The sequence below is a fragment of the Mirounga angustirostris genome, unplaced genomic scaffold (assembly GCF_029215605.1).
Source record: "Mirounga angustirostris isolate CCGP_5_RB_7025 unplaced genomic scaffold, mMirAng1.0.hap1 SCAF_3, whole genome shotgun sequence".
Classification (NCBI taxonomy): domain Eukaryota; kingdom Metazoa; phylum Chordata; class Mammalia; order Carnivora; family Phocidae; genus Mirounga; species Mirounga angustirostris.
Genome location: NW_026991711.1, coordinates 101,665,946 through 101,683,701, shown reverse-complemented (window position 1 = coordinate 101,683,701; position 17,756 = coordinate 101,665,946). Strand labels below are relative to the sequence as shown.

General features: G+C 44.9%; 1 protein-coding gene across 7 annotated transcripts in view; it reads right to left on the bottom strand.

Moving 5' to 3' along the window:
* The window catches only part of MGAT5 (alpha-1,6-mannosylglycoprotein 6-beta-N-acetylglucosaminyltransferase), a 336,998-nt gene that overhangs the window by 135,575 nt on the left and 183,667 nt on the right, over window positions 1-17,756 (bottom strand). For all 7 annotated transcript variants that reach the window (XM_064586440.1, XM_064586441.1, XM_064586438.1 and 4 more), the window contains 2 exons: window positions 14,271-14,347; window positions 13,107-13,196 (listed from right to left, as the gene is read on the bottom strand). In XM_064586440.1, the coding sequence (XP_064442510.1) occupies window positions 13,107-13,196; window positions 14,271-14,347 (167 nt within the window). The remainder of the gene's footprint in view (window positions 1-13,106; window positions 13,197-14,270; window positions 14,348-17,756) is intronic.

Sequence of the window (17,756 nt, the reverse complement as noted above, 5' to 3'; positions counted from 1 at the left end):
GGTTTTGTACACAGTCAGGATGACTGGCTAACAAAATAATTAAATTATACATAAACCAATTTCTCCATGGGAAGCGGGAGGTTAGGGGGGACCCAAACCACTTTTTTCCTGAAACCTCAGAGGATTACCAAGATTGGAAGAAAGCCAGCACTGGCAGTAACTCCAAGTACTGAAACAAACAGCCCTCAAATGAGCAACATTTTCCTAAATAAGAGCGTCATTAATAACACTCAGGGAAAGTCTCGCTCAAGGCTAATAACTCAACTTCCTAATCCCTAATTTTGTTTTCTGCTTGATTTACCCAAGGCCATTTAATGAGTCCAACCCCCTAGCACAGCATCCTCCCAAGAAAGCTGGACCCTAGAATGAGCCCACTGCCTTCCTGCTCTGGAAGCTCTTCTAGTTCAAATTATTCTTACCATCTCTTCTCTGCTTCTTAGAACCCTCATGGCCTCTGTCAGCCTGGTGCCTTCCTATACCCACGCCTTTGGCCACACTTTTCCAACTGTGACCCTTGGTGCTCTCCCTGGGACAGGATTTTGTATTTGCTCCGGGTGCAGGGACATGAATGTGGCTGGACCCTCCCACTGTCCACTCCCACCCCTGCCCGGCTCCTGGGAGCTGGGGAGCCCTGCCTCAAGACCTCTGCCAGGAAAGGAAATGGATAGCCTTCAAATAGTCCACAAATCACCATAGTACCTCTTAAGCACCAAAAACCACCTGCGTTCTTGGCACACGCACATAACAATCAATAGAGGAGCCAAACCATGACTCAAATAACCTTCGATTTGAAGGCAAAACTCCTTTCCCAGAACCCATCTTTTTAGCGCACGATTCTCAGGCCACAAACTGAAGAGGCAGGAAAAACAGAAAAAGACCAGCCAATCTAGAACTTTGGAACATTAACACATATTCCACAGAGAGAGACCTATAATTCACCTTTCTGGAATAAGGAGATACAAATTAAACCAATTTGATTTTTGACAAGCCTCCTCCCAATGATTTAAACTTCTTTGATCTGAGAAGGCTTAGCAGCTTAATTATGACCCATGTGAGTCAAAACAAAGTCCCTAAACAACTCATGTGGGTCACACTTACTTGGAAGGCCTGTAGAATGGACAATTCGTTATATTTAAGAAAAAAGAAACCACTAGTAGATACATATATAGCTCAAGTTAGAATTTAAAGAGGGCAAAGCAGCAATAAAATTACAGCAAAAACTAGTAGGAGATTTAACATATATGCACGAATTTACGTACAACTGGTATAACTTTGTAGTAACATCTGACTCTTTGGAAAGAATAATGAACAGGCACTGCTATGGCCTCTCTTGTGATTAATGTGAAGTGTTGGCTCTCATGGATCACTGCCGTGTAGAATTTCATGTTGTATTTTTCAGATAGTAAGTGCAATCAAAACTAAATGAGAAAAATGTGTAAGAAAGGTGAGCTTATCTCTGGATGAGGGTGTTACAGGTGCTTTTCATTTTCTTCTTTATGCTAATCTGCTCATTATGAGTTTTTACAATGAACGTTTATTAACGGAATAATTTCTAAAGGAGTTACCTTACATAAGCATATAGTCACTGAGGGTTTACAGTAAGTCAGAATCTCTGGGAAAAAAATAAGCTTGCATGCATTACATCATTTAATCCCATCCCTAAAGAGCCAGGTGACATGGGTACCATCACCAGGTTACGTGTGGGGAAGTCAAGGCTCCAAGAAGATGGGAACTTGCCAAGGCAAGCTCACCAATGAGCTTCAGGACTGGGTGACAACTGGGGTCTATCGCTCCCCTGACCAGAACACATTAGAGCCTCCCTTAAAGACCAAGCTTAGTGGAGGGTAGACGACTGCTGAGTGGGAAAAGAGCGCCGAATCTGGAATTGGCCAAAATGGACTCTGTGCCCAGCTCTACCAATGACTAGACATATAAACTTAAAGCATTTAGCTTTCAAGCTTTCTCACTTACCAAATGAAGGTGACGGCTCAGCTGACTTTTTTTTTTTTTTTTTTTAAGATTTTATTTATTTATTTGAGAGAGAGAGTGAGAGAATACCAGCAGGGGGAGTGGCAGAGGGAGAGGGAGAAGCAGACTCCCCAGTGAGCAGGGAGCCAGAGGCGGAGCTCGTTCCCAGGACCCTGAGATCATGACCTGGGCCGAAGGCAGACGCTTAACCAACTGAGCCATCCAGGTACCCTTCAGCTGACCTCTTAATAACCCTATTACACTATAAGATCTGAAAAAGATAATTCTACATCATCCTATCCAGGCTAGCTGGTTATATATCAAAAGGATATAGCTGACTATGTATCTATTCATTTAATACACTGACTAGTCATATGAATATAGATACACACATACCTACATACATGTATTCGTCATACTGATGACATATCAAATGAAGTTACTCATGAAGGTATATGCTTAAAAAAGAAAAGAGCTTTCTCTACTCCGCTCCATGCCCCACCCACTTCCCTTTCTAAGGCTCAAAAAGCCAATGCAAATGGTAAAAGATGTCTACACGTCACTACGTGGTTCAGCTCTCTAGACTGGTCCTCTGCACCAAACACCTGAGCTGATTAATATCTGGGCCAAATGGTTAGGAAACAGTTGTGTATGGTGTGTATGGTGGGCAGGGCGAGGGAGACTAAATATAAAAATAAAAGCTACACTGTACTAGGAGCCAGGCACTAGGATAAGCACTTGACACACATAGCCTCACTTGGTCCTCAAATAATCCCCTGGGAAAGGCCACTTATCATGCTGGATGAGGACACGGCCCAGGGAGGACCCACAGTTGAGGACTGATGTGCCATCTGTGCTGTCCCCGAATCCCGGCGCTTAATCACCACGTGATGCGCACAGAGCCCAGACCTTTGTGTCCCTCAGTCCCACCAGCACAGTCCACTCTTCAGTGTTAGAGTGTAACTGCCTAAAGCTTCTATAGAAAATCCTTCAGAACAAGTTTGCTCTGCTCCTACTTTGTGGCTGTGCTGTAAGGGCAATGAAAGCAGTAAGAGCTCCCCATGGGCAACGCCTGCCCCCAACGTCTGTTCTGTGCAGCAAGGATTGTTTTCAAGCCGAAAGTGGATCATATCCTACACTAACGCAAACCCTTCAGAGGCTTTCTCCTTGTGCTTAGAATAAAGCCTGGAATTTATACCAAGATCCTACAGAATGGGACCTGAACCCTGGCTGCCTCATTCACCCTGCCCTTCATATGAGACCTTCCTTCCAAGTCCAAACAGAACATTCTTACTTCACAAGGGCGGCCCAATGTGTGTTTATATGGTACGGGGCAGGAGGGTATGAAAAAAAGGACACCAAGTTAAATTAGAATTTCAGATAAATAATGATTTTTTTTTTTTTTTAGTATTAGTATGTTCCATGTAGCATTTGTCACCTACCTATAGTTTAAAAAATTATTGTTTATCAGAAATTCAAATATCAATGGGTACCCTGTATTTTACCTGGGAACCCTATATCTCAGGGCTTCTGCATTTGTTATTCTTTCTCCCTGAAACAGTCTTCCTTCCAGAGAGTTCCATGTGTGACTCTGTGACTTCCACACTATGCCCTGACTTTTCCTCAGAGAAGCCTTCCCTGACCTACTTACCTGGCCGCTCTGTATCCTCGACTCTACCTTTTTTTTTTTCCCCCTTTGGAACACTCAGCACTTGTGGAAATGATTTTGTGCCCCGTGCGAATGACATTCCTTCAGAACAGAAACTTCGATTTGCCTGCTCAGGGCTCTGAGAACAGTGCCAGGCACACAGTAGGGTCTCGATCATTATTGGAGCGGTGAATGAATAGTTCAAGGACGTGACTTGAGCACTAAAGATATTCATAATGATCCTCTTTTCCACGTAGGTGGCACTTACCCGCTGTCGTCATTTCATGAGAACCTTCTGGAGACACACTGGGGCAGGTGAGGCAGGCTCTCCCTTCATCTTACTGAAGAGGAACGGGGCGGAAAGCTCTAGGCCACACACATGTAGCTGTATCCAGACAGGCCATGGAGCCTCCTGTGTATTCTCTAATACTGTATGACTGCTCCCTACCAAGGCAGGCAGGAATACCATGACCAGAGAGTTCCGGACCAAACATGTGCGAGAGCGCGCCAAGGGCTGAGGCAATCCAACACCATTCTCTGGGGGCTAGGGAAGGGGCAGAACTTCAACAAAAGCTACAGTAAGTATTCCACATGCCCAAAACCAGTTGGGTGCTGATGGCAGGATGTCACAGAGTCTCAAAAATCCATCCCAGATCACCGCAGGGGAAGCCTCTTCCTCCTCACAGGAGAGGCAGGAAACGAATTCCTCTGCAGCCAACCACACAGGGATGCACAGAGATGCTTCCCATAACTACCCCTCCCCGGGCGCACGTCCTGCTATGCATGGCACAGTGGCAACACTGGGCCCTTGGGGCCGCATCTGCACTTTGACAGCCAAAGGCACCTGATTTAGAGAGGTAGTCACATTCTAGACACAGGGGACAGAGTACCTCTTCTGTGTTATTATGCAATTTTGCCTGAAGCAGGCAAATAATGCTCAAGTGACAATGAGAATAAAAGATGGGCAAGAAAGCTGTGCCTTCTAATATAATTGGCTCATTCCATTCTCTTAGTCCCTGCATGCCTTATAGACCTAATATGAAAGAGCATTATATTAAATTGTGAAAAAGTGCTTGAAATACACCTGCTTCATCATGCCTCAAACTTAATGTTTTAGCAGATTTTAAAGTTAGAAATTTCACAGCATTTTTCTCAAGTTTAGAAAGGTGATAGCTGGGAGAAGTTACTCCAAACAAAAATCGATCGCCTATTTTTTGAAAATGCTCTAAATAGGATATTTCATTCAATAAATATGTATGCCAGGCACCATTATCCCTGTGAACAAAACAGACAAAATCTCCCTGGAGATTAGTTTCCTTGCACTTGTTTTTATTGTTGGATGCTCATGGTCACCCCAGGACCTTTGCACTTATTGCTGCCACTGCCGACTGAACACCTCTGCCAGACATCTGCACTTCTTACTCTCTCACTCTCTTCAAACTGGTGCTCTAATATCATCCTCTCATCTTCTCAGTAGGGCATTTCCCGACCACTCTATCTAAAACTGATACCATCATTCGTCATAAGCACTTCTTAGTACCCTCTCCTGTTTTACTTTTCTCCACGGTACTTATCACAATCTAAAAGATACACATTTTATTTTTGGTTTTGTCTGTCTCTCCCTGCAAAACAAAACCTTAAGGAGGAAAGCTCATCTTTCTGTTAATTGTTACATCCCCCAGCACTCAGCAAAACCCAAGAATGGTGGAGGCTTCTGGCACCTAGGCTGTGGTCTCCCACTGAGAGGAACCGGTGGTCCTGAGACAAATGGCCAATTCCTGGTCTAGGGTAGAAATTGTGTCAGAGGAACCAGGAAGATTTTGTCATACCAGATAGGTAAAAACCATTTGAAACTATCAGGGTCATGTCAAAAGGATCCAGAAAACAATATTATCCAGAAAAAGGGCAGTTGGAGAGCCGGTAAGAAAACAATTGGAGTAGGTAGAACATAACAAATAGGTTTCAACTGATGACTTCATAATGATAAAAACCAAGAGGCATACAAACAAACAAACAAAGCACTGGTCACCAGTCAAAGATGCTAGGAAACCAACAGAGAAACAAGGGTTCCTATGTGAGCTGTTTCTCATGGTAACTAAATGCAGATGGAGAGTCACTTCTCTTCATAAAAGTATTCCTAAGGGGCGCCTGGCTGGCTCAGTCGGTGGAGCGTGACTCCTGATCTCAGGGTCGTGAGTTTGAGCCCCACAGTGAGTGTAGAGATTACTTAAAAATAAAATCTTAAAAAAAAGTATTCCTGATATATTAAGAAGATACCCCTAATGAATTAATGAACCCAGGCGCGGATCATCCATAGCTGTTAACATCATAAAAACAGAGACACTGGGCATTGTGTGCCTCCTGACAGAAGCAGACGATACCATTCATGAAGAAGTTTTGCAAGAAAATATTAAGCTTGACGCTGATCAAGTCACAGATCTAACTATCAATTTACAGGAAATAAACAATAACATGAGGATACAATCATCAGAATTCAGAGTATAACAACCTATTTAAGGCAAACGAAGCCGTTTCTTCAACAAAACATAAAGGGAAGAATGAGATGGACGGGAACCTAACATTAAGAAGAGACTTAAGAGACACCAACAATTCCAGCATATGGTCCTTACTTGGAACACAGTTCAAATAAATAAACTTTAATTTATAAGACTGCCTAGAAAATGCAAACACTAACCCAGTAGTTTATGATATTAAGGAATTAGCGTTAATTTTAGATATGAGGTCGTATTATCAGTTACACTGGGAGTAGTCACAGGATTTCTTAAAGACACATACTGAAACATTCACGGATCCTAAGACCTTTGGAATTTGCTTCAAGACAATGGGCTGGGGGAGTAAATGAAAAGATACTGGCCATGAACTGACAATTGCTGAATCTCAGTCATGGGTCCATGGGAGTTTGTTATACTCTTCTTTTTCGTATGTCTGAAATTTTCCACATTAAAAAAGTTCAAAACATAAAAATGTTGCAGTTATTTTATTGGTGTACAATAATAATTACAAGAGACAGTACTTAAAAGTTTGTGAAACACAAGTTGGAGACGGCTGCCCGGAAACCCTGTCTGCCACGTGCGTTTCAAGGAGCCAAGAGGTGCTGGTGCGGGGTTTGGCCCGTCCTGCCATGTGCCCTGCTCATGCCTGTCAGGTGGCAGCCAGAGCAAGAAGTAGAAGTCCCAGTGATGCGGTAGGTGAAACTTACAAACGGGAGGGGCCACCAAGAAGACAAACTTGGAGGGGGAGGTCTGAATGGACAGAACCGACAGATCAGTTAGCGGACTGACAGACTCAGGACCGTTAAAAAAAAAAAAAAAATCCATTTTCGAAGGATGCATTAGAACTCAGGTAATGAGGCAATGAAAACACCTGGATGAAAAAGGTACAAGGAAAGGCTGACCTCAAAAAGCAAAAAGAACCGGATCATCAATCTCTGCTACCTCCTTTACTACCCAGAAATGATTATCTCACAGACAGGAAATTCCCCATCTCAAATGGCTAGACCTTTCAAAGGCATGTGTCGGTATTCTCAGGCAACAGGCGAGGGATATTTTTAAAGTACTCCCTCACCCTTCCCAAAATGTTAGTTATGTTTTTTTTCATTCAGGTTTTCTCTTGCAGCTGAAACAGTCAATTCTTCATTGCTGCCCACTCTGACAAATTAGTCTATGCAACACCATTTCCAAGTTATCTCTAGCAGCCAACACAGCCCATAAATCCAAATCATTGTACTGGTTATTAGGATTTCATTTCATGCTCACATTCACAAACATTTAAGCTTTCAACCTTTGCTGTTGGGCATTAATCTTGGCATTAATCAAGGGATTAAGTACGCTGAATTTAAACTCAAGGTTAATAGTATGCTCAGCCAATATTAGTTTTACATATTGCCAAGGGAAAACAGAAAGAGGCAAAGACCTTTATGCCTGTTGTTCCTGAAATATAAGACACAGATTGATGAGGAAGGCATGAAATTGCTTCCTTTGTTCCTTCATGAGGGAGTCTCACACACACGCACGTAAGCACGCACACTCGTTCGCCCAGCCCAAATTGGCATCTGAAGCAACAGCTTGTATATATCCTAAGCCCCGGCCATCGATCGCTGGGCAATTTGCTTATTTTCGAGCAACTATACATGCAACAGCAACAGAAGTGTTTAAAAAGAACAGCACAAATTAAGAAGTCTAGAATAATTGTGTAAAGAGATAAAAATGGGTGGGTGTCAGGTGTTTCAGCTCCATCTACCAGTGTAATAGCAACAGGGGTAAAGAAATCCATTCTAAGTTTCATAAAATCTGTTAGCGGTAAAAGGCTCTGCAGAGGGCTAAGTTAATATACCTGAAACAATGACAGAGTAATTACTTTATAGAGCCTTGTCTCTGTAACAGGAGTAGTTACATGGCTCGCAAAAACAGATACAGAAAATAAACTGCCCGATGATCTGGAAACGCTAGGCTGCCTAATGAATCATTCATTCACTCCCACCACCTGGAAAGGCTGAGCACCTGGCTTTCACGAGGTACATCCTCAGGAGAATCAATGTTGTTTCTCTTTTTGGGGGGCAGGGTATCAAAATTTTGAGTATTCGAAAACTGGCCATGAAGATTCATTAATGCAAACTAGCTAAGTTAGAGCCATGTTTCAAACACAATAGGTTTGGAGCACAGAACCGAATGCAGAGTTAAAGGCAATAAATCACTTACTTACCCGAGTTCAGTCTTTCTTTGACATGTAGGGGCAACAGTAATGCAAAGTGCAGAAGCATGAAGCACTTAGCCTCTCTGAGCTGCTCTGATTTGGCTATTACTCAGGGTTGGAGGTATGGGGGGCAGCGGTAAATGAGATTGGGTGTATTTGAGGTGTCTGGCATACAGTGAGGCTCAATACTGTGTCATTTTTCTCTTACTGTCTTCCACCCAACAAGGGCAATGCATGGACTCACACCATACGCAGTCCCGGGTCCAGCATCAGATGCATCACAAGCATCCTCGGGTATAACGTAAGGGGAAATACTGCGGGCTGCTCTATCTGGGATTTACCAAGAAAGACATGTAGACTATCGAGTTGGTGAGGGTACAAGCAGAAGTTCATAGCCCTGTAATGCAGTGGAAGTTGGCACACTGAAAACTGAAGGAAAGGAAAATGAAAGCTGAGGGCCATCCCCCAGGCCTGGGCTGAATCTCAGTGCCTGGATTCAACTGGTGACCATAGTTACTTTGTGGCTTTTTTTGTTTGTTCGTTTCTGTCAAAGTCCTGAGGTTAAACGTAAATGGAAACCAGAACTGGCTCTTCGATGAAGATTTAGAGAAGAATAAAAGTGACTGGTACATCTGTTGATCAAGTAAACTAATCAAATGAAGAGGTCTCTCTTCATTGCTTTCCCAGTGGCAAGAGAAACCTGGCGTAGGATATGCAGTTAAACCAAGTAACAAAAGGAGAAAGGTTTCAAGGAAAAGCAAGAGGGAAAACAAAGCAAAACAAAAACCTAGACCAAAAACAGCACTCTAGAGACACGGATGCTATCCAGAATTAAAAAAAAATACCAGTACAGAATTAATTGGCTTTAAAAACCACCTCTGGTCATTTCAAATTAATGGTGGCAAGGGGCACACTGCCGCTCCAGCCAGCCAGCTCCAAGTTCCAATGCAAACACGAGCATCATATGCAGAAAAACGAAGTTAAGGGTAACAGCTGCATTTCTACATCACCAGAAATCAAAGGATCTAAAATTAAATTAGAGTTAGAACCAGAAATTGGTTCTAATTGTAAAACAAAACCAAATTCCCACATAAAAACGCCCCCTAACGGTCCGCAAATAATGACAACATCAAAAACCATAAAGGCCTCAATTGGGTTTATTGAGTGTCATCTATCTGCCTGGCTCTATTCTACGCACGTTCCCATAGACACTCAGGAATCATCACAGCCGAATCCTTTAAAAAAGTTGGGGCGCCTGGGTGGCTCAGATGGTTAAGCATCTGCCTTCGGCTCAGGTCATGATCCCAGGGGCCTGGGATTGAGCCCCACAGTGCAGAGCAGTGCAGAGCCTGCTTCTCCCTCTCCCTCTCCCTCTTCCATTCCCTCTGCTTGTGCTCTCTGGCTCTATCTCTCTGTCAAATAAGTAGATGAAATCTTTAAAAAATAAAAAAAGATAAAAAACAAAGTTAAAAACATTATTTTATAAAGGAAGAACATGAGGCACAAAGAGGGTAAGTAACTTGTCCAGAAGTATAGTGTTTAGAAAGCATCAAAACCAGTGTGACCTCGGGGATGAGGCTCTAAGGCAGTAGTTCTCGTCCAAGAGGCCACAGTGGTGAGAGTCTCCTCCAACTCTCACAGAGTACCTATTAAGATGCTACAATAAAATGCAATTTTTGAAAAGATTTTATTTATTTATTTCAGACAGCACAAGCAGGGGGGAGAAGCAGAGGAAGAGGGAGAAGCAGACTCCCTGCTGGGCAGGGAGCCCGATGCGGGGCTTGATCCCAGAACCCTGGGATCATGACCTAAGCCAAAGGCAGCCGCTCAGCTGACTGAGCCACCCAGGTACCTCAAAATGCATTTTTTTTTTTTAAAAGGCCAGAGTCTCGAGGTTATTTTCAGATTTAAATTAAAAAGAAGTTCCTAGGGGCGCCTGGGTGGCTCAGTCATTAAGCGTCTGCCTTCGGCTCAGGTCATGATCCCAGGGTCCTGGGATCGAGCCCCACATCGGGCTCCCTGCTCCGCGGGAAGCCTGCTTCTCTCTCTCCCACTCCCCCTGCTTGTGTTCCTGCTCTCGCTATCTCTGTCTCTGTCAAATAAATAAATGAAATATTTAAAAAAAAAAAAAAAAGAAGTTCCTAGTTCTGTCTGTAGGGAAACTCGCTCCACCCTGTTCTGGCTCCGCTACCTGCATCCATTCTTCTTCTTCCATTAGGCTCATCCTGAGGGCACATCGTAGTGCCAAAAAACGGAGTTCTCACCAATTGTTGACATCCAATGTATATGACAGACTTTCGGTAAGTGATCACTGAACTGAATTCAGCTGAACAGAAAGAAAAGCCCGATCCTCTGCATGAGGAGAGAGAGAAAAAGGCAAAGAAAGCACCATTCCACACCTTGGAGAGAGGAAAAATAGTTACGGGTTCTGAAGTGAGACACGCCTGCCCCAGTGTTAAGAGCACGTGATCCATCACACTTTTCCACAGCCCCATCTGCCCCACAGTCACTAGAGGCTCCCTGTTCTCATCTTAGCCACATCCTTCCTCCACTGTGAGTGGGGCCGGGCGGCAGCTTCACAGGAAGGGAACTAGGTCACAGATAATCGCAGTCCCTTCCCATCTGGACCGTTCTCCCACACCTTCCCGGCTCTGGCTCGGGAGACGGAGGGAAGGCTGGAGTGGGATGCAATTCTCTAGCTGTACCTCAGCAGTACGCCCAACATGGAGAGTCTCAGGAAGGCGTGAAATTAGCCCAGTCCGTCAATCAGGGAGCACAGCTGGACTCTGGCTAAATTCTACCAAATGGAAAGGGGAAGGAAACTTTTGAAAATTAAACTGAAGAAGGAACCTTTTCCTCGGGGCAGGGAAGGTGCTTCTAATTGACTTCCCATTGGAACGCAGGTTCACCCAGGGCCCCAGGCCTTACTCCTCTGGAGAAGGAAATGAGAAGGTGGGCCACAGGCTACCCCAGCCCAAACCACACTCAAATAAATGCTACAATTAATTTGCCATCAGCCTGCTAATGGGGAGCATCACACAGCCAACTCACCGTGCTTTTAATTTCCAAGAGATAATTCAACTATCATTAGCTCTGAGGCCTCTTCACGATGGCCATGGGGTGGCCATAGGGCAACCACATAAAACAAAAAAAGTCTGAGTGGCTCTCAAAAGGGAAAGAGACATAAAGGTAAAGGAAAGGGACAAACCCCACAGAATTCAAGGCCACATGTACTGGTTTAGCCTCCATCCCTAAAAGTTGTCCCCTGTCCCCCTGTGACACAGAGGAGAGGTGCCGGAGTCTCATGCGAAAAATGACTGCAGAAGTACGTCATTAGCCTCAAAATGGAGGCATTCTCTTTCCTGCGTGGTAGCACCAGGGAGCTGGTGTTAACTACTGGTCAAACAGCAATAGCACACCCCAGTATATACCCTCTGAAATTAGCCAGCACCCATTTCACAAGGCCCTAGTGCTGCCTTTGTCCATCAAGGGTGGAGGGGAAGCCGGCTTCTGATTCCCTACTCAGTTCTTCCCCTGTTCTTGCCCCATACAGTCTTAACTCTGCCCCACCCCCTCCATTTTCCTCAAGGTGAAACTGAAATCATCGAAGCACACAACACGCAAATTCCATGTGGCCCATAAAATGTCCTGCAACCCTTAAAAAAAAGCTGCTATTTGAATTTAAGGGTAGAAACGAAAATAAGGCTCAGCTAAAAAGATTTAAAAAAAAGGTAAAAGTAAATAACTCAGCTTGTAAGAAATAGCTAACTCAGCCAAAAAGCACATGAAAAAGATGCTCGACATCACTGATCATTACGAAAATGCAAACCAAACCACAATCAAATACCATTGCACACCTGTTAGCATAGCTACTATGACAAAACAGAAAACAACAAGTGTTGACTAGGATGTGGAGAATCTTAGAACCCTCATGTGTTGCTGGTAGGAAGGTAAAATGGAGCCATCGCTTTGGAGAAGTTTGGTGGTTCCTCAAAAAAAATAGGAACAGAATTACCATATGATTCAGCCATTCCACTTCTGGATATACACCCAAAGGAACTGAAAGCAGAGTCTCAAAGAGTTGTGTGCACACCCATGTTCACAGCAGCATTATTCACAATATTTACAAGGTGGAAGTAACCCAAGTATCCATCAACGGATAAATGGATAAGCAAATGGTGGTATAACACAATGGAATACTACTCAGCCTTGAAAGAGAAGGAAATTCTGATACACTATAAACATGAATGAATCTTGAGTACATCAAGTTAACTGAAATAAGGCAGTCACAAACAGGCAAATGCTGTATAAATTATAGGAGTAGTGAGAGTAGTCAAAATCAGTGAGACAAATTAGAATGGTTGTGTTCAGGGGCTGGAGGAAGGGGGGAATGGGGAGTCACTGTTTAACGGGTAGTGTTTCAGGTTTGCAAGATGAATTGTTCAGGAGATGGATGCTGGTGATGGTTGTGTATCAACATGAAGGTACTTAATTCCCACTAAATGGTCGAGATGGAAAATTTTATGTTACATGTATCTTACTAGACTTTTTTTTTTTAATCGGGGGAAGAAAATATAAACAGCTACATCAGCTTGTTTTTTCCCCTCAAGGAAAAAGAAATCATCCCATTTAGGAGCAGGGGAAAATAATGAAGAAGGGAGCCACAGGTCCACCATGTAAAAACAGCGCACGTTTCTCGACTTTTCGAATTCCAGGCTCAGCTGCAAAACTGACTAAGCACACCTTTCCACACCCCAGAGCCAGAGAAGTGACTCACCTCACTGAGGTAAATAAAAAAAGAGCAGGTGGACCCATCCACTCCGTATTCTGCGTAGCAGGGATCCGAGCGCCACATATCTTTCATCCACTGAAATGACAAGAGCCAGGTAAGGACATTGATAAGCAGCCCGTTACCGGTGGCCCCGCACATCCGCTGACAGAGAAGGCAAGGGTATGAGGGGCAAGGAGCAGTGAGTTGCTCAGACTGGGGCTCAGAGTCACTGAGCTGAGGTCAGGACAACCGATGCCCAGTTCCTAGATGATCCACAGGGAGACACTGGCTTGAGCTGGGCCTTAAGCAGAGGTGCTCAGGGTACAGGAGGGCTGCAAGACAGACAGGGCAGTAAAGCCCAGGACAGGCAGTGGCCAGGGGACTTTCATCAAGAACAACTGCCTAAGGGGACCCCTGCGTCAAAACCAAGAGAATTACAGTTCTCCCCAAAGAGCTACAGTTTCACAGGCTCCAGTACCGGGCCTGGAACAAGAGAGCGTGAATGCAGGCGTGCAAGGTGTGTAAGGCACGCATGAGTCCCGAACAGGAACCATGCAAATGCTTCTGGGGTTTGGTCTCAGCATCCTAAGCAAACATCGGAACCAAGACTTTTTCTCTGAAAACTGCTGAGCAGTGGAGTGGTCTCTTGCATACCAGCAAGCCATATGAAAAGGATTTTTTAAAAAAATGTTCAGAGTGAAAGAGTGTCTCAAGGGTCTCTGGTTACTCAGCTGCAAATGCTAATGTGACATTTAAATCACAATCTGGAGACCTCATGGCAGGGGCCTGGGGACTGGGGGAGAGGGAAGCTGGACCCTACATAATGGCAGCCCCTTGTCAATGGCCCTTGAAGGGTCATATGCTGGAGGCTGGGAACGCCAGGGGAAGGCAGCTTCAAAGACACAGGAGGCACCCGAAGTGGTCCAGGCTCCTTCAGTCTGACCAGTTAGAGACATTGTTGACTAACCCCATGGAGTTGGCATAAGCAGACAAGGGTTGTCCTGGCCACAGCCCCAAACCGGTAGGATTGAGGCACCCCTGAAATGACTCCCTTAAGGGGCTTGCTTGCCATCTGTGTTACTGGGGGGTTCCAGAGAGGGGAGGGGAAGGAAGAGGGTATCGGTGCAGACTGAAGATGATGGGAATGAACAGACGTTACTTCTGCCTTACCTTGATTTTCCCCTCACAGTGGGGGTAGCCATCCATAGGAGGCAATACACATTTTTCTTGAGCTCCATTAATGATATCTGTAAAGATGAAAGAGAACAAAGGATACCATAAAGTTCATGAAACACAAACCTAACACCCTTGCAAGCAAGGGGCAGGGAAAGAAACAGAAAAAGGAAGTCTATACTGGGAGCCATGCTCTGACCCGTGGAACCCCTCCAGCGGGCCGCAGGTCTAGCTGGTCTGCAGCAAGGACCCGACCCAAGGACAGCCCACCTGCTGGATGGCCAGAGACCAATGAGGCATGTGGCCTCTCTTGAAAGGATGAGCTATACCAATCACAGTGCTTGCTGGGAAATTTGCAACTGGGCAACAGAATCCAAACAAATGGAGACCAGGCAATGGAGCCATGAGATGAGGAAGGACCAGCAGGGCTGGCAGGGCCATGCTAAGCTACACAGACAGACTGAGGTCAGGAGCAGCTTCAGGACATGTGCTTGAACTGAGCAGCCGGCTAAAGACAGGCAAACAGAGCTGGTGTGCAGAGAAGGAGAAAGCCACCAGACACATCTGTGAGGGACAGCTCCTTAGGGACCTGGTCCTTAAATTTCTACAGAGATCTCCTTATTGCTTCAGGTATTTCCTCACAGATCAACTCCCCCTCTATTAGTTAGCTCAAGTGGATTCCGATGCCTTTTGATGACAGAGTCAAAACTAAAAAGAAACTAAAAAGCTTACTGTTTAGTGGTAGACAACAGACAAATATGTAAACCACTGAACAGCAGTGTAACAGACATTATGTTAGAGCAGACCAAGGGCAGGGCACGCACACCAGTCTCCAGGCTCAAAGAAGGCTTCCTGGATCTAGTGACATCTCAGCTAAGAAGCAGGAGTGCATCAGGTGAAGGGGCCAGCTGGAGATGGTGTCTGAGGAACTGGGGAGGCCCAAATGCAGGGACACGCTCCGAGGGGAATGCCAAAGTGGGAGGTACCGAGTGGTCAGACAGGAGCTCAGGCAGGGCCCACACCAGAAAGGCCTCTGGCAAGCACCCTAGTAAAGACTTTCATCTTTAAGCTAAGGGCATGGCAGAGCACTGAATGCTTTTAAGAAGGGAAGGTTAAGATCAGACTGATGTTTAGGAATCATCATTTCAGCTGGAAACTGGGACAACTCTAAACCTACATGCTTCTCTTCGGGGACCAACAATATTTTTCAGACATGCTTGGAAAATGTCACCATTACTTACTGCCAACAGTTTTCTATACAAAGTGCTAATGAGAAATTAGATCCCAAACTACAGTATCATTTGACAGTGGTATTTAAATGAGGTTGGTAGCTGCTGGGGCTAAAACAAAAGCTGTACCTGTCCTTGAAAATTAGTTCTTTTGACAGTCTGAAACAGAGAGATGCTTTGCCTCTTGATTCAGCATTTTCAGCAACATTCCACCAGCTACTCACATTAACTAGAGCATAGAATCAATATCCTCCTTATCATGGATTGCAGGTGGTGTCATTTAGTAGTTAATACGGAAGATACTTAGCGTGTCAGAGCCTCTGTTTCTCCATCTTGTAAAACTGAAATAAGTGCATCTCTGCTTCATCCAGCTCTTACTCAATAAGTTAATATTTGTAAAAAGTCTAGTCTGGCACTCCCAACAGCGGACTCTCACTACAGACCGTAGTAGGTGCTTAAAAAGTTGGCATTTGCTATATAATTCCACACAACTTACACTCAATGTATCTAGGAAAACAGTATTTCAAAAGCACAGATCTTCTGGAAACGCATTCTCCGTGGTTTTGAAATGAATGCAGGCTCGAGGTGGTAGATCTCCCTACAGCAACCCCCTTCTCTCTCACTTGTAAGGGGGCCAGCGAGCTCCAGAACCCACTAACAGATGCCTCCCCAAAGAACAGAGATGCTTTTCAATGACTGCTGATCCTATTTTTGTTTCGGATTTTGCTTGGCAACATTTACCAAGCAAATAAGCAGCATAGGTTCCAAGAAAGTAAGCAGAGTCTGAAACAGCTGAGGGTTGGGGTAACAGGACATTTAAGGGTATGCTTAGGGAGAAATGCCCCCCTGCCCTGCACACTCTAAGCACTATTATAGTTCCAGACATTCAGAGCCAGAAATTATGGAAACTAGAGATTACAGAGTTGGAGGTGCGGTAGAGTGGACTGAAGAGAAATCACCGGCTGGTAAAATAAACCAGTAAGTCCATGAAGTCCTGCCATCAAAGCCTGGTCGCTGACAGTGTGGGTCCTTTTCATAAAGACTTTCAAGGAATAACAATCTGTTATGCCAAGGGTTGGCAAACCTTTTATGCGAACGAACAGACAGTAAATATGAGGCTTGGCAGGCCACACTGTGTCTGCCCAGCTTTGCCACTCCTGGTTGTAGCAGGAAAGCAACCCCATTTAATAGGGGAATGAATAGGTGTGGCTGTGTTCCAATAAAACTTTACTTACAAAAACAGACACAGACCCCCCTATATTTGCTATGCTAAGAGAGTCTCAAAATGAGGATCTTTGTTTTTGCAAAGACCTGCTGAAATGACTTTTTTTGGAGGATACCTGTAGGCATTCCTTGGCCCCTACCCCTACCCTTTGTCCGCCTGGTTAACACCCCTCTTTAAAGAGCCGGTTCAAGAGTCACCTCTGTAAGAAACAGGCTGAACCATTTCTTCCCAGGCCAAACCAGAATGTAGTTAGGATTTAGTGCCGCCATCCTGCTCAAATCTCTCCTGTGGCTTTGAGCAATCCCGTTCTTTCCTCCACATGGCCCATCTCCCCTTCTAGGATGAGGACGCTGTGGGGAGGTTACATGGGCCCGCCCCATCACCAGGCACTCAGTCAGTGCAGGCTGACTGAATAAACACACATGGCCCCCTGCTCCACCTCCCCTGACCAACTCTTCAGCTCAGGGAGAACTAGACTGAGCACGAGGCCTGTGCTAGACCCGGGTTTTTCCTTCTCTTCCACCTGGCAGCTTGTCAGCTAATCCAACAGGGTTCTCTCTGCAATTCCATTAATTTAGGACCAATTTTCTCTCCACTTAGTTACACAGTGATGAGTCTGAATAAACAATGACGCTCAGAAGTGGAGTGAAATGGCTTAAGGCTCTGGGGTAGGAGGGATCTGTGAAAGGGGGACAGAGGAAGTGCCAGGCTTCCCAGGGAGGAATGAGCTGCTCCCTGAATCTGACCACCAGTAACCTGACCTCCAGTAAACTGAGCTTGACCCTCCAGCACCTCCCACCTCCTGAGGAGTTTCAGCACATCTCAGAAGGCAGCTCCTCATTTTGTTTCCATCACAATGACGAAAACTCAGTAAATAATGTCTTTATTAGTCTGTGCACACAGAAGACTTTGCTACCTAGAGAAGAGCCTCCAATTTAAGGTTAGTTAAAAAACAAAAATTCAGGCCCACAAAGGTTAATGTTCCTGCTTTTCAGGGGAGACCTAGCTTACTGTACATTAAGCCCCTTC